A 26643-nucleotide genomic window follows, 5' to 3' on the forward strand; every position below is an offset into this window, starting at 1 on the left:
GGAAGTTCCCGCCCCTTTCTTCCTCCGCTTCTCATTGGCCGGCCCGGCGCTCAGGGCCCGGCGGGGTAAGCTGTCGGGCCCTCGCAGTCGGTGAGCCTTCCTGTCCGTCCCGAGTCTGTCTGTCCTGGCTGGCCTAGACGCTTCCGCCCCTTTACCCTGGATGCCAGCCCCTTCCCCAGGCCCGCCGTGCGGGGCAGGCCCGCGAGCCTGGAGCCCGTGGCTGACACAGTGTGACTTTGGGCAAGTCTTGTCTGCTGGGCCTCAGCACCTGGGAGTTCGGGGTGGGAAGTGAATTTAGTGATCTGAGCAGCCCTCTCCCAGCTCTCAAGTCCTGAGGCTTTGTGAGTTTTTGGGCAGCGTGGGGACATGGGGAGGTCCCTAAAATTCTTCACATGTTACTGCTCTTCACAGGACTTGGCCATGAACTCTGGAGGAAGGAGGCAGGAAGCAGCAGGGCCCAGGGGTAGAAGGGCTCACAGACCCCGGGAACAGGTGCCCCCCCTCTCCACCCTCACCCCTGCTCCCAGTGTGGGAGGGCAGGGGAGAGGGGACTCTGAGGCCTGTTCCCTGGGAAATGCTGGTGCGGGGGGAGTCAGGGCTGAAGGGTCGTGCTGTTCCCAAGGAGCACAGGGACTCCAACCGCTCTGGTCTCCCTCTGCAGGGGGTCACTCAGGGTTCAGGGTGAGCAGCAGGGCAGGATCCCCACAGGGACTAGGGGTCACCTCTGGGCTCTTTCAGGACCGAGATGTACAACTGTCCAAGGCTCTGTCCTATGCCCTGCGCCACGGGGCCCTGAAGCTGGGGCTTCCCATGGGGGCCGGTAAGTGAGCATCTTAGAGGCTGGGCCGAGGGGAGGCTGGGCCCGGGGAGCAGTGTGACTGCCCTCTCCCATGGCTCCCACCACAGTCCTTTGGGGACGGCACGGAAGGTGCGTCCCTCTCATGGACAGAGAAGACCGAGGCCACAGTCCAGTGTCCTGTCCAGGGTGGGCTGGGAGTGGGCCTCTGTCTGGGCCAGGCCTGGTGATACCTCCCGTGCAGTGGCCCAATAAACGCTTATTCCAGGAGTGGCCACTGGGGGGGTGTTGGGACAACTGATGTTTATTGTGTCCACTCTGAGCTGGACACTGTGCCAAAAAAGGATCACTTTAGGAGTTCCCATTGTGGCTCAGTGGAAACAAACCCCACTAGTATCCATGAAGATGTGGAATCGATCCGTGTCCTCGCTCAATGGATTAAGGATCTGGCGTTGCTGCGAGCTGCAGTGTAGGTCGATGCAGCTCAGATCTGGTATAGGCTGGCAGCTACAGCTCCGATTCAACCCCTAGCCTGGGAACTTCTATATGCAGCAGGTGCAACCCAGAAAAAAGGCGGGGGGGGGGGGGTCACTTTATTTCTATGACCCTCCATGAGAAAAGTGACGCCCCAGAAGGGGAGCCTTTCTAAAGGATAAACAGGCTCTGTTCCAGTTGCCTGTGGCTCCCCCGGTAACTCCGCCCAGCCCGAAGCAAGTTCAGCCCCTAACCACCTGCCTGCCCACAGATGGTTTTGTGCCCCTGGGCGCCCTCCTGCAGCTGCCTCAGTTCCGCAGCTTCTCAGCTGAGGATGTGCAGCGCGTGGTGGACACCAACGAGAAGCAGCGGTTCACCCTGCAGCCGGGGGACCCCAGCACGGGCCCTCTCATCCGGGCCAATCAGGGTCACTCCTTGCAGGTGGGGACTGAGGGGACAAGGGGGGGAGCTACGCGAGACCCCTGCCTGTGAGGGGGGGTCTCACGGCGGCCCACTCCCTCGTCCACCTCAGGTACCCGCGTTGGAGCTGATCCCCCTGGAGACCCCGCAGGCCCTGCCTCTGATGCTCGTCCACGGCACATTCTGGCGGCACTGGCCATCCATCCTGCTCAAGGGCCTGTCCTGCCAGGGAAGGACGCACATCCACCTGGCCCCGGGACTGCCTGGGGACCCTGGCGTCATCAGTGGTCAGTGCCCCCCCAGCGACTCCCCCCCCACTCTGTCCTCCCTGGTCCTCCTCCAAGGGTCATGGCCTCTCTTGTCCAGGGCCAGTCCCTACCCTGCTGGCAGGAGCAGCCCCCTCCTCGCAGAGAGCCCAGGCCCCGGCCTGCCCAGGTTGGATAACTGTAACCCAGACGCCCCAGGCCCCCGCTCGTTGTCTCCTCAGGCATGAGGCCCAACTGCGAAGTGGCTGTGTTCATCAATGGGCCCCAGGCCCTGGCAGGTGAGTCTGGGCACAGCAGGGACCGCCCCAGGCCTTCAGAGAGGGCATTGAGTCACATCTCTGGCTCTGTCTGCAGATGGAATCCCCTTCTTCCGCTCTGCCAATGGGGTGATCCTGACTCCAGGGAACGCTGATGGCGTCTTGCTTCCCAAATACTTCAAGGAGGCCCTGCAGCTACGCCCTACCCGTAAGAACCACCACCCTACTCCAGTTCTTTGTGCCCAAAGCCAGTGGCCCTCTGCCTTCACCATTTTTTTTTTTTTTTTGTCTTCTTAGGGCCGCGCCCGCGGCATATGGAGGTTCCCAGGCTAGGGGTCATATCAGAGCTACAGATGCCGGCCTACGTCACAGCCACAGCAATGCCAGGTCCAAGCTGTGTCTTTGACCTACACTAGAGCTGACGGCAATGCCGAGTCCTTAACGCGTTGAGCATGGCCAGGGATCGAACCCACAACCTCATGGTTCCTAGTCAGATTCGTTTCTGCTGTGCCACGACGGGAACTCCTGCCCTCAGCTTTGCCCAGCTCCCAACCTCAGGCTGCCTGAGGTCCCCTTCTCTAACCAGCTCTTGTTGCTCTCTCAGGAAAGCCCCTCTCCTTGGCTGGTAATGAAGAGACAGAGTGTCAGCGTGGCCCCAAGCACAGCTCCAGAGGAAGAAGGACAACCCCACAATAAAAAAAGATTCTTTTTGGCCGTGCCCATGGCATGCGGAAGTTCCTGGGCCAGGGCTCAAACCCCCACCACAGCAGTGACCCAAGCCACAGCTGTGACAATGCTAGATCCTATCCCCTCGGCCAACAGGGAACTCCTCAAATATTTATTTTTTAAAAATGTAAAAAGATAACAAAAAGAAACTCCAGTTTGAAACCATGAGTCATCCTCCTGTAGCTGCAGCCGGCCTTCCTTGTGTGCTCAGGGACCACAGCCAGGTCAAGGGTGTTGGTCTTGGCCACTTGGACAAGGGAAGGGCGGGTGCTGTGCAAGCTCAGGGCCCACCCTCCCTAGCCTGGGGGCTGGCAGAGTCTGGCCCAGCCGGGTCCCCGATCTGCACAAGGCCAGTGACAGTGGGTGAATGTGCCCAGCTCGGTGCATGTCTGGAGAGGGCGTGGGTGGTGAGTCCCTATGGGTGTGGGCTTAGTGGCAGGTGGTGAGCAGGGCAGGGGCAGCATGACGGGCTTCAGAAGGCCTCGTGACCTCCTGTGAGCTGCAGGAAGAGGTCCTCGTCCAGCTCCTCCCCGCGGGCCCGCTCCCGCGTTGACAGAAAGATGTAGCCTCCGATGTACTCGTGCACGGTGCGGCAGCTGGCAGACACACAGCTGAAAGCCACGTTGATGTGCTCGTCAAACTCGATGGCCACCTGCAGGGCGAGCGATCGGAGGGCTGGTGGGGGTGGGATCGGGGAGCAGCCCCCACCCTGCCTGGCCGGGTCTGGCCCAGCCCTGTGTCCCTGCCCCCATCCTCCTCCACTCCGGGCCCACCTGCCGGATGTCCCAGTTGACGTTCCACTGGCGCATGTTGCTGAAGCGCCAGGTCTTGACCACGTCCCCCACGGCCAGGTCAATGCGGATCAGTCGGTTGTTGGCAATGCCCAGGATCTCGTCTTTCCGGCTGCCCTTGAACCTGGAGCCCAAGGGGAGAGAGTGAGCCGGGGCCCCAATCCTGCATGGCCCTAGTGTCTTCCCAGACAGCCTGGTGTGGCCCTAGGGAGCAAGCTTGCGAGTAAGTCACTTAGGTTCTCCATTTCCTCATCTGAACAGTGGAGGTTAATGGACAATCGCGATGACGGCATTTAGCAGCATGGGGCAAATGCCTTTAAAAAAGCCACTTTTCGCAGTGGTTAACGAATCCGACTAGGAACCATGAGGTTGCGGGTTCGATCCCTGGCCTCGCTCAGTGAGTTACGGATCCAGCGTTGCCATGAGCTGTGGTGTAGGTCACAGACACGGCTTGGATCTGGTGTTGCTGTGGCTGTGGTGCAGGCCAGCAGCAACAGCTCGGATTCGACCCCTAGCCTGGGATCCTCCATATGCTGCGGGTGCGGCCCTAGAAAAGAGCCACTTTTTTGGGTAGCGTTGTCATCCATTCGGTCATATACTTGCAGGCTTAGAAAATGGGCAGTCAGAGGGGGCACTCCCGGTCACAGCAGACACCGTTAGTCCTGTCCTACAGACCAGCTATCCCCGGCTCAGTGAGGGAACTGCCTGTGGCAGAGCTGGGCTGGGGGGCTGGGTCTCCTGCTCTCCTGGCCTGATTACTTTCTCTTGCGTTTGCTGTGCAGGTGCAGGATGGAGGGGGTGCACTTGGGGTGCCGTCAGTCAGGCGTAAGGGACCGGAAGGAAGGCTTCTGGTGCCGCCCCCCCAGACAGCAGGTGAGCGCCCAGTTGGCGCTTGGCAGATGGGCCGGGGAGGGGCTCGTACCTGACCACGACGTAGGAGATGCCGAAGTCAGGCAAGGACTGCCAGGCCTGGATGAAGCGCAGCTGGGCCTCAGACAGCGAGAGTTGGGCCACGTTCTGGTGGGCTTCTAGGATCCGGGGGGTGAGCTGTGGGACCACGCTGGTGAGGAGCTGCCAAGGTCCCTAAGACCCTGTGCCTGTCCCCATCAGGGAGACAGGATGCTGGGGCAGGGGCAGTGCCCGGTGTGCAGCCGCCCGAGTGCACCCTCTCACGGTTTGGCAAATCTGAGCTGAGCTGGGCCCTGAGGGGCACGTGGGCAGCTGGACCGTGAGTCCTCCCAGAGGGTGGGGACCAGCGTGCTCCGTCTCAGGGACCCAGGTGGGAGAAGGAGCCAGCGAACATGTGCCTTTCCAAGGAAGGCTCTGGAGACCCAGGGGCCAAGGGTGGCTGGTCAAACCCTCTGGTCATCCCCACTACCCACGCCCTCTGGCACCTGCTTGGACTTGAACTTGCGCTGGAAGCGGGGGGCGACAAGGCCATAGGGGTTGAGGCCCTCGGCGGAGGCATCAGGGCCCTGAGGGTTGCTGCCTGAGCCCCCGCCGCCTGTCCGCTGCAGGCTGAGGAAGGCTAGGATGGCCTGCACCTCGCTGGAGTAGCTGCTGTCAGCCATGGTGCGGCCCTTGGAGGCCAGTCGGCAGCCGGCCATCCAGCGGGCATACTGCTGCTCCTGCGGCGGGCGGGATGAGGAGAGAGGTGAGCGGCTGGCCAGGCCTGGCCCAGCCCCATCCCTGCCTTAGCCTGGCCTGGGCCCCTGCCCGGCTCCCACTCACATCCTGGCACCGCAGGTAGATCTCACTCATGCCCTCAGGGGAGGGTACCAGGAGTTTGATGCAGAACTTCTGGGCTGAGACATTGACATCAGGGACCACTTCACAGCCTAGAGGAAGAATGTGGGCTAGGAGGCCAGGGAAGGGAGCCCTGCCAGGAGGGCCCTAGATGAATGCCAGCCCCACACAGTGGCCTCGGGCCAGAGGGCATCGTCGTGGGCCCCCAGGAGGAGACAAGTGAAAACATTCACCTGGCCAGCCCACGGGTCGGCCAGTTAAGCCCCCAGCCAGCCCCTGGCCTGTCCCTCTCCTGGCCCGGCCACCTTCACTCACCCTTGAGGTTGAGCTGCTGAATGGGGTCCCCGGGGGCCTCGTCCTGGCTCTTGTAGTAGGACAGCGTGGTCTCCTTGAACACCACCCAGTGCTGGCGGTACCCCTTCAGGGTCAGCTTCCGGGGCCTGAGGGTGAGGCGGGAGCTTTGTGGCACCTGTCCTGTCCTCTCTCCGCACTGGGCCCCTCCAGCAGGGCTGCCACCTCTGGGCCCAGACTCACCGGAAGATCCGGAGATGGTCGCGGAGTTCTGGGATGGTGGTGAGGCTGTCCTGAGGAGGAGGGGAGTCAGAGCGGGGCCGGCCCCTGCGATGGAGCCTGCCCGCAGCCCCTGCTGGAGCCCCTCCTCACCAGCACGTCCGAGGGCGCCGATCCCTCTAGCTTCACCTCCAGGTTGCTCAGGGCTGCATCCAGGTCATCCAGCCCCTGGTCTGTGCTGGCCGGTTCGTCCACCTCCCCGCTCTGGGACAGCTTGTTGATGTGGTACTGGGTGGGGCACATGGCACCCTCAGCCCTGCAGTGCCCTTAGCCTGGCTTCCCCAGAGATGGAAGACCCTGCCCGCCCTGGGCCTGGCCCGCACTGAGCCACCCGGAGCCCCCAGGCCTGCCAGGCACCTGCAGGGCTGCAAACACCATCATCTCCTCCTCGGTACAGTCGATCTCCTCCAGCAGCAGGTCCCACCGAGCCTGCTCGTACAGCTGGGTCAGCCGCACTGGGTCAGTCTGGAGCAGAGGGAGGGGGAGGCTGGGTTGGTTGGGTGCCAACTGCCCTGGGCATCCCACATGCCCAGCTCCTGCGAGCCTCAGGCCTGAGCCATGCCCTCCGTGTTGTGCAAGCTCAGTTAGTGGCCCTACTACGCAGGGAGCAGACCCAACCCCAGCCTGCCAGCCCATCTGCCTAGGCCCGTGGCAGCCTCTTCTCTCTAAAACTTTTTGTGCAGATGGTATTTGTCCACTGTGTGCCCTGGCCCTGCCGGCTGCTGAAGGGACAAGGGGGACTGAGTAAATCAATCGATAAGTGATTCAAGAGTACCATCAAAGCTATAAAGGAAATAGGGAATCCCCATTGTGGCTCAGCAGAAACGAATCTGCCTAGCATCCATGAGAACGCAGGTTCCATCCCTGGCTTCGCTCAGTGGGTTAAGGATCTGGCGTTGCCGTGAGGTATGGTGTAGGTCGGCAGATGTGGCTCGGATCCTGTGTTGCTGTGGCTGTGGTGTAGGCCACAGCTACAGCTCTGATTCACCCCCTAGCCTGGGAACTTCTGTATGCCGAAGGTGCAGTGCTAAAAAGACAAAAAAAAAAAAAAGCTGTAAAGGAAATAGATTCCAAAGGGCGGCTCACTGGTACCCTCAGATAAGAACCTCAACAGTTCTGTGGTGATGAGAGAGAATGGGATTGGGGTGGGAGGAGGGGACTGCGCTACAGGAGCAAGCATTCAGGGAAGGCTTCCTTGAAGGAGGTGACATGCGGCGCTGAGACCTGAGGGATGACAACAAGCCACTGAAGAGAAAAGTGATGGAAGAACATTCCAGAGAGAAGGGACAGGGAGCTCACAGGGGGATCCCGGTTACCCACGGAAGACCAAGCCCATGCTCCCTCTGAAACTCACCAAAACGGATAGCAACAGCATAAAAAGGATAAAGCCAAAAGCACAAAGAAGAGAGAGGCAACTACAGCAGGTGAGAGATGGCAACAAAATTTTGGAAGACAGAAAGCAAATGCCTGGATGGGCCCTGCAGGGAAGGTGAGCTGGGATCTCACACCCTTTTCCTTCGCTTGTTCTATGGCAAAGGCACTAACAAGTTTTGAAAGTATCAGAAAGCAAACAGCAGAAAGAACTAAGATCTGAACAAAGGCATCCAATTCGAGTAGCAGGCAGGCTCCAGCCTGGGGTCTTCTGGGAGGGGAGGGTGGGCGGAAATGAGAACCCTCACAAGTCTATAAATGGGAGTTCCTGCTGTGGCACAATGGGTTAAGAATCTGCAGCGGCTCAGGTTGCTGTGGAGGTTCAGGTACAGTCCCAGGCCTGGGAACTTCCATATGCTGCAAGTGTGGCAATAAAACATTTTTTTTTTTAAAGTCTGTAAATGGAGCAGGTCCCTCCCCACTCCCCGTAGCCAGTGACGGCAAGCTGGCACCTAGTGGAAGCCAGAGATTTACTCTCTGGAGATGCTGAGCCAGAGGTACCCCTGCATTTGGTACTCCAGGCACAGCTGGGTGGGGTGCACTATGCTGAAAGCTGCTGAATTAAGAGAAAGTTGGCATTTTGAAAGGTGACACTTCCCCAGTCTTTCCCCACTTGTCAGCAAAGACACTGGTGTGAGCCTTCTATCCCCGACTCAGGAGAGCAGAGGGGTCACTGCTGAGAAGCCAAAGAGAAACCCCCACAAAAGAGTGGCATCCTTGCCCCACCCCTGCAGGAGACCCTCAGAATGCCAAGCCCCATTCATCCACCTAGGGTTTCCAATTGGCTTCTTAGAAACTTGTGTCAAAATATAAAAGTACAGGCAAAGATTGTCCACTGTTCTTTTTTTTTTTTTTTTAAGGCCATACTCATGGCATATGGACATTCCCAGGCTGGGGGTCAAATGGAGCTACAGTTGCCTGTCTACACCACAGCCACAGCAACACGGGATCCGAGCTGCGTCTGCGACCTACAGCACAGCTCACGGCAATCCAGATCCTTACCCACTGAGCAAGGCTGGGATCAAACCCACGTTCTCATGGATACTAGTCGGGTTTGTTACCACTGAGCCACAACAGGAACTTCAACAATTACCCACATTTAAAGAAAACTGCTGGTGTGAAACTATAGAGACCAAGTCAGACAGGGAAAAAGAGTTGGGGAAAAATAAAGACAATGTAGGGAGAAGGGAAAAAAAATCAAATATGTCAAAATCCTTACAGAGACAAAATACCGCACTCATAAAACAAGAACAGGATGCTATATTGTTTTTCTTATTTGGTCGCACCCGTGGCATATGGAAGTTCCTGGTCAGGAGTTCCCATTGTGGCTTAGCGGGTTACAGAGTTCCCAGGCCAGGGACTGAATCCCCGCTGCAGCTGTGACCCATGACCTATGTCACAACAGAGGCAATGCCAAATCTTTAACCCCTTGTCCTGGGCTGGGGATTGAACCCATGCTGCTACAGAAGCACTGCTGGATCATTAACCCACTGGGCCACAGCAGGAACTCCCAGGAACAGGATGCTATTTTTTTAAAGGAATGTAATTATAAAGTTATAGTAATTAAGACAGCATGGCCTTGACAAAGAGAGACAAACGGATCAATGGAATCGGAGAGAGAGAGAGACCCACACACACGTGTGATCTGATCACCTGACTTAGGACACAGGTGACCCTGCCATTGCTGGGGAAAGGATGCTCTTTCCGTAATGGAACTGAGTCCACTGTATACGGTAGAAAAAGTGTTTGTACCCCTATCTCACATAACATACAAAAATATCGATTCCAGATGGGTTGCAGATCTAAATATGAAATTTAAAACAGTACAATATTTAGAGGAAAAATAGGACTACATCTGCGTGATCATAGAATAAAAGATTTCTTAAGCAGGATGCAAAAGCTATTAATCATAAAAGAAAAAATATGAATCAGATTATATTGAAATTAGGAATTTTTTTTTTTAGGGCTATACCTGCAGCATATGGAATTTCCCAGGCGAGGGGGTCAATTGGAGCTGCAGCTGCTGGCCTATACCACAGCTACAGCAATGCCAGATCTGAGCCACATTCTCTGACCTACACCACAGTTTTTTTTTTTTTTGTCTTTTTGCCATTTCTTGGGCCGCTCCCACGGCATATGGAGGTTCCCAGGCTAAGGGTTGAATCAGAGCTGTAGCCACTAGTCTACGCCAGAGCCACAGCAACGCGGGATCCGAGCCGCGTCTGCAACCTACACCACAGCTCACGGCAATGCTGGATCCTTACCCACTGAGCAAGGCCAGGAATCGAACCCAAAACCTCATGGTTCCTAGTTGGATTCGTTAACCACTGCGCCACGACGGGAACTCTAAAATTAGGAACTTCTTGTCAAAATAAACCCTTAAGAGAATAAAAAGGCAAAGCATAGAATGGGCAAATATTTCCACAATATATTTATCTGGCAAAGTACTCAAATACAGAATATATCAAGAACTCCTACACAGCGATATGAAAAAGACAAGCAACTCAATATAAAAACTGGCAACAGGAGTTCCCGTCGTGGCTCAGTGGTTAATGAATCTGACTAGGAACCATGAGGTTTTGGGTTCGATCCCTGGCCTTGCCCAGTGGGTTAAGGATCCAGCGTTGCTGTGGCTCTGGCGTAGGCTGGTGGCTACAGCTCCGATTCGACCCCTAGCCTGGGAACCTCCATATGCCGTGGGAGGGGCCCAAGAAATGGCAAAAAGACCAAAAAAAAAAAAAATTAAAAACCCCCAAAAATAAAAAACAAAACTGGCAAACAGTTGAACAGAAACCTCACAAAAGAGGATGTCCAAATGGCTAATAGCCATATGAAAAAGTTCTCAACTTGATTGGTCATTAGGGATATGTAAATTAAAGCCACATAAAAAGCACAGCAGGGGTTGTCTGGGTTTGTGGGGTGGGAGGAGGCATGATTGCAAATGGGCACTAGCGAACTTTCTGGGGTGATGGAAAAGTTCTAAAACTGGATTGTGGTGGTGATGGTTTACCTACCTGTATAAATTTATTTAAAATAAACTGCTGGTTTTTATAGTATGTAAGTTACAGCTCAGTAAAGCCACTTGAAAAAACAAAATACCACATGAAATGCCATTACACACCTACCAAAACGGCTGCAAGGGAAAAGATAGGAAATATCACGCGCTGAAAAAGATAGGGAACAACAGAAACTCTCATATACTGCTGATGGGGGTGTAAATTGGTACTGCCACTGTGGAAATCTGTTTAACAGTTATTTACTACAGCTAAACCATCACCTGCCTCACAAACCAGCACTTCCGCCTCTGGGTGCATTCCCTACAGAAACATGTTACATATGTTTGCCAAAAGATATTTCCTGGGAGGGTCAGAGCGTAGTAGCCTACTCTGGAAATTACACAATGCCTGTCAATAACAGGTTGGAAAATTAATTGTGGTAAATTGACATCACGGAATACTTCAAACCATGAGAAAGAATATGCTACCACTCCATGCCACATGGATGAATCATACGAGCACCATGCTGCGTGAAAGCAGCCAGACACAAAAGAGTCTAGACTGTGTGATTTCATTTGTGCAGATTTCAAATACAGGCAAAATGAATCTATGGTGTTGGCCGTAACATGAGTGGTTCTCCCTGTAGGAGATACTGCTTGGCTTTTGAAGGCTAAGAAAGTTCTGTTGCTTGATATGTTGTTTACACTTATGACTATTTCTCATTTTATTTATTTATTTATTTATTTTTGTCTTTTTGCCTTTTCTAGGGCTGCTCCCGCACGGCATATAGAGATTCCCAGGCTAGGGGTCCAATCGGAGCTGTAGCCACTGGCCTATGCCACAGCCACAGAAATGCAGGGATCTGAGCCATGTCTGCAACCTACACCACAGCTCACGGCAACGCCGGATCGTTAACCCACTGAGCGAGGCCAGGGATCGAACCCAAAACCTCAGGGTTCCTATTGGATTCATTAACCACTGCGCCACGATGGGAACTCCCACTTATGACTATTTCTAAATGTACTTACACTAAATAACAAAACAAAACAAAAACACGTACTCAGGAAATAAGAGCTCTTAGAATTTAAAAAGACAGTTGCAGGAGTTCCTGTTGTGGCTCAGCTGAAATGAACTTGACTAGTTCATTTATACAGTTAGGTAACCATCATCACCACAATCCAGTTTTAGGCCTTGCTCAGTGGGTTAAGGATTCGACATTACTGTGAGCTCCGCTGAAGGTCACAGAGGCAGCTCAGATATGGCACTGCTGTGGCTGTGGTGTAGGCTGGCGGCTACAGCACTGATTGGACCCTTAGCCTAGAAACTTCCACATGCCATGAGTGCAGCCCTAAAAAAAAAAAAAAAAAAAAAGAGAGAAAAGAAAAAGAAACAAGGAAAAGAAAAAAGAAAAAAAACCCAAAATTAAATAAAAATAAAAAGATCATTGCAGAAATTAAAAATTCACTAGATTATTTGGAAGATGTCAAGGAACGCCCCAGAAAGTACAACAAAAAAGACAACAAACATCATATGTATATATTATAGAATATATATATGTCTAATTTTTTCTTTAACAAAATTAATCCAGGAGATCGAATATCTACTAAGTTCCAGGAAAGAAAACCAGAAGATGGAGGGGAGGAAATTATTACAGAGATGGTAGAGAACATTCTTCCAGAACTGGAGGACCCAGGTTTCTGATTTGAAGGTCTCAGCAAGTGTGTAGGACAATCAGTGAAGAAAGATTCATACTAGGACATTATATTGAGAGTTTTTCTGTTTGTTTGCTTGTTTGTTTTTGCTGTGACATGCAGCAACTTGATAGGGGATCTCAGTTCCCAGACTAGGGAATGAACCCAGGCCGCAGCAGTGAAAGCACTGAATCCTAACCACTTGACCACCAATGAACTTCCTACTGAGAGATTTTTTTTTTTAATCGGCATGCAGAAATTTCCAGGCCAGGGAGCAAACCCAAGCCATAGCAAAGACAATGCCAAATCCTTAACCATTAGGCTACCAGGAGAGTTTTTTTATGGCCACACCCATGGCATATGGAAGTTCCTCGGTCAGGGGTTGAATCTGAGCCATAGCTGTGACCTACCCTGCAGCTGTGGCAACACCAGATCTTTTAACCCACTGTTCTGGGCAAGAGATCAAACTCACACCTCCAGTGACCTGAGCCACTGCAATCAGGGAAATGAGAAATTTTTAAACACCAAGAGATAAAGAGAAGATTCTTAAAAGCTTCCAGTGCCTCCCTTCCCCCTCCAAGAAAAAAGTGTCACAAGGAAGGACTGAAAATAAAATTCCATCAGACTCCTCAGCAACACTGGAAACTAGAGGGCGACGGGAAGATGGTTTCACAATTTGGCAGGAAACTGTTTCAAACCCAGAATTCTATAACTAGCCAAACTATCATGCCAGTGAGTGTAGAACAGGGACCTTTTCAAACAAACAGGATTTCGAACCATTTAGGGGAAGCTGTTACTATTTTACCATCTGGGGGAAGTTATCAAAATACATGCTCCACCAAAATGAAAGCATCAGTCAAGAGAAAGAAACACAAAGGAGTTCCCTGGTGACACAGTGGGTTAAGGATTTGGCATTGTCACTGCAGCGGCTCAGTCACTGCTGTGGCACAGGTTCAGTTCTTGGCCTGAGAACTTCCACATGCCATAGGCACAGCCAAAAAGAATAAAAAGAAAAGAAAAGAAAAAGAAAAAGGAACAGGAGAGATCCAGGAATCAAGAAGTCCAACACAGGAATTCCTAGGAAATCCAGAAGAGAAATTCTAGGACAAACATCAAGCAGTGGGTCTAGACTGCTACCATTCCATGGTTCTGACCAGAAGATCACACTGACTGATATCCTTAAGTAATCAATCTTTCTTTTTTTTTTTTTTTGGCTTTTTTAGGGCCGCACCCACAGCATATGGAGATTCCCAGGCTAGGGTTGAACTGGAGCTGTAACTGCCAGCCTACACCACAGCCACAGCAGCGCCAGATCTGAGCCGCGTCTGCGACCTACACCACAGCTCAGGGCAACGCCGGATCCTTAACCCACTGAGTGAGGCCAGGGATCGAACCTGCCACCTCATGGTTCCCAGTCGGATTTGTTTCCACTGTGCCATGGCAGGAACTCCAGTAATCAATCATTTTGAAAGGGGCATTGTGTTTGGGTTGCAGTGTTGGAGGGGCTTGGTCATGGAACATCCCACCTCATAACTGTCAAGATCCCCATGACAAGGCACAGACTCACAGAGAGTGTCCAGATAGCGTTTTGGGGTCTCTCTTCTAATTGTACACAGACAATTAATAGAAAATAAATAAAAATATAACATTTATGAACTCCAAGAAAAATTTGACCAATGAAGTTTCTGTATTAGAAAAAAAAGTTTTTAAAGAAAAAATTTGACCAGAAAAGGAAGTATAGATAGATACTCTGTGGCTTAGCTAAGAACGCTATTTATATGAGTTACCATTTATAGCCACAATCATGATGTTTTAACAAAAATCTATAATATAACTCAATTGGAAATTATGCAGAGATGTGTGTGTTGTAGGGGTTCCCTGGTGGTGCAGCAGGCTAAGGATCTGAAGTTGTCATTGCTGTGGCTTAGGTCACAGCTGTGGCGTGGGTTTGATCCCTGCCCCAGGAACTTCTGCTTGCCACAGGCATGGCTCCTCCCAAAAAAAGACAGCTAAATTTTTTTTTTGTCTTTTTGTCTTTTCTAGGGCTGCTCCTATGGCACAAGGAGATTCCCAGGCTAGGGGTCTAATTGAAGCTGTAGCCACCAGCCTACGCCAGAGCCACAGCAACATGAGATCCGAGCCGCCTCTGCAACCTACAGCACAGCTCACGGCAACGCCGGATCCCTAACCCATGGAGCAAGGCCAGGGATCCGACCTGCAACCTCATGGTTCCTAGTTGAATTCGTTAACCACTGAGCCACGACGGGAACTCCTAAATCTTCATCTTTCATACAAAGTGAACAGATAATGTGTGAAATGGAAAAATAAAAAATCAAAAATCTTTAGCTGGGTACTGACCAGCATACCATGCAAGGGAAAGACCCAAGCTGGCCATATAGATATAAACACTAGAATAAAGGGCTACAAAGTTAGGAGTTCCCTGGTGGCTAAATGGGTTAAAGATCTAGCATTGTCACTGCAGCAGCTCTAATTACTACTGTGGCATGGATTGACCCCTGGTCTGGGAACTTTCACATGCCATGGGTGTGGCCAAAAAACCAAAGCTACAGTCTCTAGAGATCAGAAATCTGGGATAAGAAGAGGTGGGGTAGGGAACTGATTTTTTGTCATTACTCTCAGGACTATTCATATATTACTTGGATTAAAAATGAAATTTAATTTCTAAAACAAAGAAAAGAATAAAGACCATATGGGCTTTAGATAGTGGACAACAGACCACATAGAATAGGGATCCCTGAGAGAAGGGGAACAAATGAATTATGAGATTGCCCCCAGCTTACTGCCTGGAGTGACCGCAGCATGGAGGAGGACCCCAAACAGAGTTTGACATATTCCCCAAGGTGAGCAGGTGCAGTTCAGAATTGGGGGTAGCTAGGCAAGGCAGCTGGAATTCACAGGACAGAGTGCTGGACAGGAGAGAGCTATACAGAGAGAAAGCTCTGAATTGAAGTCAGCTGAGGGCTCCTCTTGAATTTTAGCTGGGTACTGACCAGCATACCATGTAAGGGAAAGACGCAAGGCTGTTGGAAGAAAACACCAGAAAGCAGCAAGTGGAACACTGACCAGAGCTCACATGATGGTGGGAATAGCTCACATTCCCAAAAGAGATGAGAGAAACCTCATCATATATGTCTCATCAGAATACTCAGGAAGCTATTACCCCAGTAAGAGGGTAAATTAGCCCTAGATTAAAAGTTGCTTTCATCTGGTCTAATTATTGTTTAATTATTATAAATTTTGTTATTAATTAACGTTCAAAGCAAGACTTAGAAGCATCGAACTGTTTCCAAGTGTCTTAACTTCATCCTCAAACAAAGTTTAAAGGTATTTAAAGGACTACCAAAGGGAAAAAAAAATCCAGCACCCAAGAACATAAAATTCACAATGTCTAGCATCCAAAAAAAAAAAAAAATTATCAGGCATTTTCAGCAACATTGATGGATCTAGAGATTATCATACTAAGTAATGGAAGTCATAAATAAAAATATTAATACTGTATGATATCACTTATATGTGGAATCTAAAATATGACTCAAATGAACATATCTACAAAACAGAAAGAAACACAGAGAACAGACTTGTGGTTGCCAAGCGGGAGGGAGGTGTGGAAGGGAAAGATTGGGAGTTTGGGACTAGAAGATGCAAACTATTCAATACAGGATGGATAAACAACAAGGTCCTATTGTGTAGCACAGGAAACTATATTCAATACCCTGAGATAAACCATAATGGAAAAGAATATGAAAAGAAATATCTATCTATCTATTTATCTGAAACACTTTGCTGTACAGCAGAAATTAACACAGTGTTGTAAGTCAACTATACTTCAATTAAAAAAAACAAAAACAAAACCTACCAGGCACGAGAGCAAACAAAAATGCAACTCATAGTGAGGAGATCAATAGTCAATAGAAGTAGGTCCAGAAATGATACACATGATAGAATTGGCAGACCAAAAAACTCAAAAGTGACATTAAATATATTCTGTACTTCAAGAAAGGAGAGAACAGCATGAACATGTTAAGAAGAGATGGAAAATACTTAAAAGGTCAGACTTCTAGGGATGAGATTAATGGCAGATCAGACTCAGGAGAAGACAAGATTAGTAAACTTGAAGACAGAGCAGTAAACTCTCTAAAATGAAATATAGAAAAATAAGACTGGGGAAAAAAACGCAAAGCAGGATAGGGCACCAGTGAGCTGGGGGACTATGTTAAGCTGTCTAATTGGAATCCCATTAAAGGGGGAGCAGAAAAAACCTCTGAAAAATAATGGCCAAATGTTTCCCAAACTTGATGAAAACAAACCCAGATTCAAAAGGCTCAATGGACCCTACGGATGAGAAACCTGAAGCAAACCAAGGCACATGATCATCAAATTGCTTCAAACCAGTGATAGAAAACCATAAAAAAAAAAAATACACGTTCCATACAGGTGAACAAAGAGAGCAGATCTGCTGCTGGAAGCAGTGCAAGCCATGAGACCGTGAGGCAGCATCTTTAAAGAAAAAAACCTGTCAACCAAGAACTCTGTAGCGAGTGACAGTATCTTTCAAGATCAAAGGCAGAATAATGACTTTTACAGACATACAGAAGCTGAAAGAATTCATCACCAGTAGATCAACTCAACAAGCAATGTTTAAAGGAAGTCCTTCGTGCAGGCAGAAAATGATACCGGTTGTAAATCCGGATCTATACACAGGAATTAAGAGCACAGGAAAGGGTGGGCGTGTGGGAAGAGAGAAAAGAATGTTTTTCATGTTTTTGAAATGTATTTGCAGGACAGTTGGCTGATGGAAATATTCTGTATCCCGACTGTATCATGTCAAGGTTCTTGTTGTGATACTGATTGGGGGAAACTGGGTCACGAGTCCCCAGGTATCTGGGATCTGTGTTTATTAGTTCTGACAACTGCCTATGAATCTGTAGTTATCTCGAAACCAAAAGTTTGATTAAAAAAAAATAATAATGGATTGGAGTTCCCATTGTGGCGCAGCGGAAAAAAATCCAACTAGGAACCATGAGGTAGTGCATTTGATCCCTGGCCCTGCTCAGTGGGTTAAGGATCCTGTGTTGCCATGAGCTGTGGTGTAGGTCACAGACGCGGCTCGGATCCTGCATTGCTGTGGCTGCAGTTGTAGGCCGGCAGCTGTAGCTCCCACTCAACCCCTAGCCTGGGAACTTCCATATGCCATGGGTGAGGCCCTAAAAAGCAAAACAAAAACAGAAACAAAAAAAACAGTGGATTGGTTAAAGTAAAAATAATCATGATGACAACTCAAAAAATTCTACTCTTAGGAATATATGCAAGAGAAATAAAAATACATGTTCACTCAAAAACTTGTACGTGACCATTCACGGCAGCTTTGTTCATAACAGCCAACAAATGGGAGGCAAAACAAATGACTATTAATGGATGGAGAAAAAATAAAATGTGGCAAATACATACAATGAAATATTTTGCCATAAAAAGGAACAAAGTGCTGACATGCCGCAACGTGAGCGAACCTTGAAAACATTACACTAAGTGGAAGAAGCCAGCCACAAAAAGCCACATATTGTGCAATTCCATGTACACGAAATGCCCAGGACAGGCACATCTGTAGCCAGAAAGGGGATTAGTAGATGCCTGGGGCCAAGATTGGGGAGTGAGAGACCAATGGGGAGTGGCTATTCATGTGTACGGGGGTTTCTTTGGGGGATGGCAAAAATGTTCTAAAACTGCTTGTGGGAGTTCCCGCCATGGCGCAGTGGTTAACGAATCTGACTAGGAACCATGAGGTTGTGGGTTCGATCCCCGGCCTTGCTCAGTGGGTTAAAGATCTGGCATTGCTGTGAGCTGTGGTGTAGGTTGCAGACATAGATCGGATCCCGCGTTGCTGTGGCTGTGGTGTAGGCCGGCAGTGGCTACAGCTCCGATTGGACCCCTAGCCTGGGATTCTCCATATGCCGCGGGAGCGGCCCGAGAAGAGGCAAAAAGACAAAAAACGAAACAAAAAAAACTGCTTGGGGTGATGGTTGCACAACTCTGTGAATATATTAAAAACCATTGAGTTGTATGCTTTAAATTGGCGAGTTACATGGTAATGAATTATTTCTCAATACAGCCACCATCATAATAAAACAGCCACAAGGATGACAGTGTCTTGTGGGCTTTGATGTACGTAGAAGAGGAGCGTGTGATGTGTGAAGCGCAGAGGTCAGGATTCCTACTGTAAGGTGCTTACACTGTAGTGATGCAGCGTGTTGCTGGATGATAATAGGATCGGTGCATTCTAACCCCTAAAGCATCCGCCAAAAATTGTACAAAGCAGCATAGCGAATACAAAGGAGATAAATGGACCCGTGAAAATCACTCGATCCAAAAGAAGGCAGGGGAAGGTGGGAGAAGGGCCCAACCCTCTGGAGGAGAGGAAGAGGGGGGCAGTGGGAGGGGGAGCAGGTGCACGGCAGTGCCCGGGGCCTGATCAGCCTGGTCATGGGGGGCCTGGGCAGCCACAGGAACCTTTGAAGCAGGAGTGCCAGGACCTCACGCACCTTTGTAAAGGTTCATGCTGGAGGCTCTGTGGAGGCTGGGGAGACCCAGGAGGAGAGAGGTCTGTTGGAGCGGCGGTGGCAACTCACATGAGAGAGGCTGATGCCGAGGGGCAGAGGAGAATGACAGACGGACAGAGAGGAATGGCTGGTTTGGGATTTTAGTTCAAGGAAGGATCAAGCAGGACACAACGAGGCATGAGATGGGAGAGCAATGGAAGGCTCCAGAATGGTGTCAGTACGGGGCTTTGGCCCTGAGCCCGTGGTGGGAGGATGTGCTGGGCAGACTGGGAACTGGGAGGTCCGGTTTAGGCAGAAGCCTGAGGTGCCAGAGCAGAGATGGTCTAGGGCTCAGAGGAGCGAGGTGACAGATTTGAGTGCCATGAAGAGCATAGAGATGGTACTTAAATCCAGGAGTCTGGAACTTCCTGGAGGAATCGGGGGAGAGAAGGAGCTGGGGCTGGACCCCTGGGACCTGCCACACCTTGAGGCCCCAGACACCGGGAAGAGCCGAGCAGCCTGGGCAGGGCCGCCGCAGATGCAGACCCCTGGGCATGTGTGGATCCCCAGTGGCCAAAGAAGAAGGGGGCAAATGGACAGTGAACAGGGGACAGACGGCATGGAGGGCACGGGCACCTGGCAGGCTAGGTTTGGCTGAGGAGAGAGAGGGAGTCGAGCAGTACCCACGGGAAAGCTTGTGGAGGAAGGACACTGGCCCCCAGGGTTCTGTAGATGAGAGCGTTTAGAAGTTTTGCCGTGAAGCAGGGCGGGGAATTGGGGCCACATGTAGAGGGTGCGCCTGGAGGTTTTTGAGACCACAGAACCTGTCAGTTGCCAGGAAGGGGGCGCGGATAGTAGGCAGGGAGGGAGAGGGGCATACAGGTGCCTGCCTGCAAAGCCTTGTCCCTCACCTGTCCCTAGATGCTGCAGGTCCCAGTGCCACCCCCTCCAGGAAGCCTTCCCTGATCTCAGAGGCAGGCTTCCCAAGGACACCTACCACTGTCTACACTGAGCTGTGGTCATTATCTCCCTGACGGGCCTCGAGAAACAGCTGTTGGCATCGACCAGGCCTCAGCACCGTGTTGGTTGGAGGTAATAAACAGGGGTGTGGATGGACAAATGGACAGATGGACAGACAGATACCTAAGGTCCCCAGAGCCCAGACCTGAGGTCTCCATGTCCTGCTGACCCAGAGCCCCCCTTCTCCCTGACCCTGCTCACCTTGGGGTCCAGGTCAAAGAAGCTGTAGTACTTGAAGCGCAGCCAGAGTGTGTCGCCAGCCTTGATGCCCTGCTGCATGAGGCACCTCGACGAGTCCAGCCACCTGGGCCACAACACAGGCAGGGGCGGGGTCAGGGCTGAGCCAGGGGCAGCGGGGTGGGTGGGGGCTGGGGGCCAGCACACACATACAAGGAAAGGCCTGGGGACAGGAGTGGATGTGGGGGTGAGCCGGAGGCAGGGGACGGGATGGGCTCTGGGAACAGGAGCCCAGACACCAGGGGACGAGCAGACCCGGCAGGCGCACCTGCTGTGGAGCTTGGTCTTGTCCAAAAGGGAGCCGGGCCGGGGCAGGCGCTGGAGCAGGAGGGGGTCTGGCGGTGGCTGCGGCCGGCTCAGCATGTGGTAGCAGGCCTCCGTCTGGGCACTGTCTGAGAAGTGGGCTGGCATCCCCCGGAACAAGGCAGGTGCCACACCTGGAGTGCAGATCGGGGTCAGCCAGGCCCAGCCCCCGGCCCCAGGCCTCCAGCCCCCTGCCCCTGCGGCCGCCCCCGCAGCTGCCCGGCCTGCGCTCACCCCCGGCCAGGACGACCTTGGTCAAGTCATACACCTCCTCCTCCGGCTCCTTCTCCTTCTTCTTCTTCTCCTTCTTCTCAGGGGCCCGGAGCAGAGACAGCTCCTCAGGGTGCCGGATACCTGAGGGGAGCTGGGGCCTCAGCGGGGGCCAGGGTCCTGGCCTGTGACCTCCCGCCCCACCCACAGACCATTTGGGGCAGGTCACCGCCCAGCCGGCAGAGTGAGGGACAGCTCAGCAAGGACCCATGATAATGCTGAGCCTGGAAAGGGAGGGGCCCACCGCCCGGCAAGACCCTTGCAGGGGGCAGCATGGGGACCAGCCAGGGACTCACTGAGGAGCCGGCAGATGGCAGTGACGGCCTGGAAGAGGGGCTGGGAGAAGCTGGCTCGGAGGCGCAGGGCACAGCGATTGGGCAGCCGCAGGATGATGGGCCGGTGCTGGGGCCCGAAGAAGAGGCGGGCGTCGGCCAGGATCCCGTATTTGTCCAGTGTCCAGTGGGTCTGCAACAACCACTGCCTTTTCTGTTCCCACCAAATGGCATGATCCGACCAGTCCTGCTTGCGCTCTGCAGGGCCACAGGCAAAGGGTGAGGGCCACACCAGCCCTGGGGGCCCTGCCCCCAACTTGGAGCACAAGCCTGCGATTCAGAGGTGCTGACCGCCACCACCTCTGCCCAGGCCAAGGGCAGGGCTAGGCTGGGTCAGCTTAGGGCGGGGTCACGGCAGAACAGCTCTTTGCTGGGTACTCCTGCTTGTCCTGCTAGGCTCAGTTGCTGCTGAGGGGAGTCCCTTCCCAGGGCAGCCCCCAACCCAGAATCTCAGTGTCCCACCCCCCGCCTCACACACTCCAGCCCACTGGGCTCCCCTGTGGGCTCCTCCCATGTCCTCCGCAATTCCTGGCCTCATGGCCCCTCTGTGCCACCCCCCCCCCCCAGCTCAGGAGGCAGAGGCGATTGCAGGGCCTGGGGGCATGCTGGGCACTGCAGCAGCAGAGAATCTGTAAATATCCAGGGGTTATCTGACCTTGGCCACGCTGACTAGAACCTCCCTGGCCTTCAGCTTTAAGTTCCTGAGATGCGAGCAACAGCGGACCCCGAGCAGCCTCTGCCGCCATGTGGCGAGGGCGTGGTGTCTGACAGGCATGCGGCTGCATCTATACAGTGCATGGGCATTCGCTTAGAAATGCGAACACCTCGCGGTTCCCATTGTGGCTCAGGGGAAACAAATCTAACTGGCATCCATGAGGATGCAGGTTCGATCCCTGGCCTCCATCAGCAGGTTACGGATCTGGCGTTGCCCTGGGGCTGTGGTATAGGTCATAGATGTAGCTCGGATCTGGTGTTGCTGTGGCGTAGGCCGGCAGCTACAGCTCCGAGTCAACCCCTGGCCTGGGAACCTCCATAGGCTTCAGATGCGGCCTTAAAACAACAATAAAAAAAGAAAGAAACGTGAACACCTCAGGGTCCTGCAGCCAGCCATGGAGGCCACAGCCTCGACTCTCCATCCTTTTGCCAGGAGCCTGAACTAGAGCCAGGTGAGCACAAGACACAGGATGGGAGTTCCTGTCATGGCTCAGTGGTTAACAAACCCGACTAGCATCCATGAGGACGCGGGTTCAATCCCTGGCTTTGCTCAGTGGGTTGACAATCTGGTGTTGCCGTGAGCTGTGGTGCAGGATGCAGATACAGCTGGGATCCCACATTGCTGGGACTGTGGTGTAGGCCAGCCGCTGCAGCACCAATTCGACCCCTAGCCTGGAAACCTCCATATGCTGTGGGTGTGGCCCTCAAAAGACAAAAAGACCAAAAATAAATAAATAAATAAAATAAAGGCACAGGCTGAGCAGAGCCTCTAGGGTGGAAGCCCTGCCAGGGGAGTGGTCCCAGGCCCTCAGCTCTGTGCCCTCCCACCTGCCTCTCTCCTCCTCCTGCCCTGAGGTCGACAGTGATGCTGAGCGCTTCCCCAGTGCGCCCTCACTCTGTTCTTGGCTTTGGGGCGCCCACTGCCCGTCTCCTTCTGACCCTTTGCCCTGGTTCTGTCTCACTGGCACCTCTCCTGACCCGCCCCCGTCCCTCCCTGTTGGTTCGGTAGGAGAACCCTCTTCGCCCTCCTTGGCCGCAGCCCCTTTCCTGGGGGGTCTCACGTGGTCTACAGCTTCCTCTTCTCGCTGTGAGAGACCCCAAGCCAAAAACCCACCAGCTGCTGCCTTCAATCATTCCAGCAGCCTTGGTTCACCAGACCATGTGCCGGGCTCTGGGACTTCAGTGTGATGACTCCTAGTCCCAGCGCCCCAGGTCCTCTTAACCTCACTCTGCCGGACGCTGGACAGAGGCGCTGCCGCCTCCCCTCACGCCGCCGCTGCAGCCTCTGGGGGCTGGGTGACTACAGCTCTCCCTCCAGATCGAGCATCATTCCTTGCACTTTCAGCCAGCACACTTCATCTGTGCTCATCCTGCCGGTAAGACCCACCGCCTGGCCATCCTCACTGCCGTCCATAGAGACCTGGTGTCCCTGCCTCCGGCCTCCCGCTGGAAACCCTTTGGCTGCGGCTCTCCACATCCAGGATGGAGCATCTATTTCTGTTTTTTGTTTTGTTTTTGTTTTTTTCTTTTTAGGGCCACAGGTGAATGTTCCCAGGCTAGGGGTTGAATCGGAGCTGCAGCTGAAGCCTATGCCATAACCACGGCAATACCAGATCTGAACCTCATCTGTGAGCTACGCTGAAGCTTGTGGCAATGCCCCAGATGCTTAATCCACCAAGCAAGGCCAGGGATTGCATCCTCGCCGGCACATATCAAGTTCTTAACCCACTGAGCCACAACAGGAACTCCCCAGGATGGAATCTAAAATGCCCTATGGTGGTCACGCCAGCCTTGCTTCTTGTGACACTCCAGGAGTCCCCCCTGGCCTAGGGGCCCCAATTTGGACCTCAGCTCTGCCCCAAAACTGGTGGGGCTCCTCTTTGCTGCAGCTTCCTCTCAGGACGCATATTAAGCAGCCTCTCTTGGGAAGTCTCTCTGTCCTGGGCTAGCTGTGGCCCATCTCTGGCTCCAGGCTCCCAGGATGGCTCCCCTTCTGCATCAGCTAATGCTCAGCCCTGTGCTGGCGGCTAAAGTGGGAGGCTCACCTGCCCCGTTGCGTTCCAGGCCAGCAGCTGGCACAGGCGGCTTGGCTGAGCCTCAGAGATGTCGGAGTGGGAGAAAAGGTATGGGGACAGTATCCCAGGCCAGGGGACAGGAACTGGAGGGACTTGACCCCGGGGGCCCAGCAGCAGTGGAGAGTGGGGTCTGACCAGCTTTTTTGTTTAGGTCTCTTGCTTTGCCGTGGGCCATGCCCCAGGGCCAACCGGGCTTTCGTCCTCTCTGCCCTACGCGGCCAGGCCTCCTGAGTCTCCATCTGACGCCCAGTCTCCTGAGGGACCTGCCATTCTCCACTTCTGCTTTCATGGCCTCCTTGGGCCTTGCCTTCTAGAAGCTCCCCACACCACCTCAGCCTCTGGCCGGGCTGCCCGGGGCCCCGTGCTGTCCACAAGCTGACCGACCTCCCTCCTGGGCTCTACAGGGCGCATCAGCTGGTCTGAGGAATCCACCTGTCCCCACGGGCAAGGGCCCCGGGACCCAGGCTGCCTGGGCCTATCGGTGGGTCTGCCTTCCGGCTCTGGCTATCGGAGTGGGCCTGCTGCCCTCCCAGGAAGGGGCCGCCCCCGCTCCCAGCAGAGAAAGGCGATGAGAAGCCCCCCGTCACCAGGCCTGCTCCCTTCCAGGCTGATACCACAGGCCGCTCTGCTGTAACTTCCTGTGGGGGCAGGGCCTTCCCACCCAGGCTGGGCCTGTCACCAGCCGGCTGAGGGCTTCCGCCTGAGGAGAGGGTGTGGGAGTGAGTCCCTGTCACCAAGAGCCCCCTCTGCTCTCCCCTCAGACCCCCAGAATGACCCCCAAGGCCAGGCCTCTCCTGCCCAGAAGTGGGTGAACGGGGGACTGGGGCTGCCCCTTGGGGTCTTAGCAAAGCCAGTTGGAGGGGGAGGAAGGAAAGACAGCGGGAGGGAGCGGAAGTTAAGTTGGGGAAATATCTTTTTTGGAACCAAATGATTAAGCTGCTGCCTGAGTCACTGCGACTCTGTTATTGAGAGCTGCGCAGCAGGGCTGGCCCGGAAGTGCCAGGGGACCCGTGGGCACTCACTGATCTCCTCCACAATCTTCAGGAGCACCCCACCGATGTGCGACTCCCCTGTGACCCGGAGGGTGACCGACTCGGCCTCGGGATCCTCTTCTCCGACGAACACCCGCAGCTCCCAGGACGAGTCGATGTAGTTCCCCGTGGCTGTCTGCATGCCCGCCATGGCTGCGGTGGCTCTGCGGGAGGGTGGGCAGGACGCTGGGTGGGCAACCAGGGCCTGGCAGGTCGCCTGTGGTTCCCGGGGGCAAGCGGGAGGGAGTGAGCCCACGGGCCAGAACGCCACAACGGCAGCAAGACACGGGCCGAGTCATTCCAGGCAGAGCGGAGATGGTTGAGCTGGAGGGACCCTCGGCGACCACGTCACCCAGCCCTCTCCCTTCGTACAGACGGAAGATGAGGGCGGGTAAGAGAGGAAGGGGCTCCCTCAAGATGATTCAGCTCCATGCCCGTAGCCCGGCCCCAAGCCCACACTGGCAGCTGCCCACCCTGGAAATGGTTGTAAACCCAGGTCAGAAAATAGTCCGGATCAGGCCCAAAGCTCAGCTCCATCACCCCAAACCAGCCGGAGCCTCTCTAGGGCAGTGGGAAGTCCAGGCTGCCGCATGGAGAGAGGCACGCTGGGCAGAGGGGCACCAGGAGGCCGGGGAAGACAAAGGTCTTTGGGCCTCCGGCCTCCCGCCCACTTACCTTGTCTGCAAGGGGGTGGGGTTGCTGGTGGGGGGTCGGGGTGTGAGCCACTCCTGGCCTCAGCCCGCACACCTGCAGGCCACTGCTCGCTGCTTTCCCCTCCGCTTTCTCTCTGGAGCTTTCTTCAGACGGCAGCCCTTGCGTCTTATCATGAACAGGGCGGGCTCAGCCCCTCCCCAGGGCGGGCTGGAGCTGGGTGCAGGAAGCAACTGCCAGTAGGGAGGTGGAGGTGGCGGTGGCGGTGAGGGTTCCACTGGGGCCCTGCCTTTGCTCCCAGTGAGCACAGGAAGCAAGTGGGGCTTGGGGACCCAAGACCACACCAAGAGTCCCTTCCTTTGGAGGAAAGCTCAATTCAAATCAGAGAAGTTACCAAATCATGTTCCCCTAGAGAAAGCCATCTCTCATCTCCAACCTGTCATGAGGTGGGGGGGGGGGGGTCTCTGGGCTGTACACATCACTCTGCTGCCAAGAGGGGGAGCTGTGGGTGGGATCCGGGTTGCTTGGGAACTTGGCAGGTCAAGTCAGCTCAAGCCTAGGAGGCCCTTTATCACCACAAAGCAGATCCGTGAAAGCCCCCCAACCCCGAGGGAAATACCCCCTTTGTCTTTTCTGCCCAAGTAGGGACTTCTACCTCCAAACCTGTCAGCCAGAGAGCTGCCCACGGGAGTGGCTGAACAGAAATTAGCCCTGATGTTTCCCAACCTGCCTGCCCCGCACCTTCAGGTCTTAAGGCTCCAGACTTGTTCCTGCCACTGTGGCACCACCTGCTTGTGCTTCCCTAGGCCAGGGCCCACGAGGCTCACTCCTGTTAAGTCCATACGCACACAGGACTTGGAGGCTCCTGGCAGCCCATCATCTTCCTGCCTATCACGCACATGGGTACCTGAGCTTTGGGAGCAAGGCCTTATATTCACCACCAGCTCCCAAGCAGAAATTCTTTGTTTTTTGTTCTTTTAGGGCCTCAACCACAGCACATGGAGGTTCCCAGGCTAGGGGTTGAATTGGAGCTACAACTGCCAGCCTACGCCACAGCCACAGCAATGCCAGATCCGGGCCGAGTCTGTGAACTACACCACAGCTCATGGCAATGCCGGATCCTTAACCCACTGAGCAAGGCCAGGGATCAAACCCACAACCTCATGGTTCCTAGTCAGATTCGTTTTCGCTGTGCCACAATGGGAACTCCCCAAGCAGAAATCCAACCTTTCTAGATGATCAGTTTGGGGATGGAACAGAGCCTGAAGAGACAGTAGCAACAAAGGTACAGA

General features: G+C 53.6%; 2 protein-coding genes across 7 annotated transcripts; one reads left to right on the plus strand and one right to left on the minus strand.

The window, feature by feature from the left end:
* TRPT1 (tRNA phosphotransferase 1) lies at nt 1–2931 on the plus strand. Of its 5 annotated transcripts, none has more exons than XM_047775419.1 (8): nt 1–65; nt 412–492; nt 739–820; nt 1542–1711; nt 1803–1977; nt 2178–2234; nt 2311–2421; nt 2818–2931. In XM_047775419.1, exons 2-8 carry the CDS (start codon nt 421–423, stop codon nt 2907–2909), a joined length of 759 nt encoding a protein of 252 aa, XP_047631375.1. In that variant the 5' UTR covers nt 1–65; nt 412–420; the 3' UTR covers nt 2910–2931. The 5 variants fall into 5 exon arrangements, 4 of the variants coding, with proteins under 4 accessions (XP_047631375.1, XP_047631372.1, XP_047631371.1 ...); XR_007134349.1 differs by having other exon boundaries at nt 7–90; nt 2057–2234; XM_047775416.1 differs by having other exon boundaries at nt 8–90.
* FERMT3 (FERM domain containing kindlin 3) lies at nt 2920–25541 on the minus strand. 2 transcript variants are annotated; one of them, XM_047775406.1, is made up of 15 exons: nt 25376–25541; nt 24692–24864; nt 20845–21078; nt 20513–20632; nt 20244–20412; nt 19940–20042; nt 6404–6511; nt 6140–6274; nt 6011–6060; nt 5792–5916; nt 5462–5568; nt 5125–5358; nt 4653–4777; nt 3713–3854; nt 2920–3591 (listed from the first exon to the last, which is right to left on the minus strand). In XM_047775406.1, exons 2-15 carry the CDS (start codon nt 24849–24851, stop codon nt 3412–3414), a joined length of 1992 nt encoding a protein of 663 aa, XP_047631362.1. In that variant the 5' UTR covers nt 24852–24864; nt 25376–25541; the 3' UTR covers nt 2920–3411. The 2 variants fall into 2 exon arrangements, with proteins under 2 accessions (XP_047631362.1, XP_047631363.1); XM_047775407.1 differs by lacking the exons at nt 24692–24864; nt 25376–25541 and adding an exon at nt 23640–24668 and having other exon boundaries at nt 3044–3591.
* Nucleotides 25542–26643: the final 1102 nt, after the last annotated feature.

Source organism: Phacochoerus africanus, chromosome 4 (assembly GCF_016906955.1).
Source record: "Phacochoerus africanus isolate WHEZ1 chromosome 4, ROS_Pafr_v1, whole genome shotgun sequence".
NCBI classification, from domain to species: Eukaryota; Metazoa; Chordata; class Mammalia; order Artiodactyla; family Suidae; genus Phacochoerus; species Phacochoerus africanus.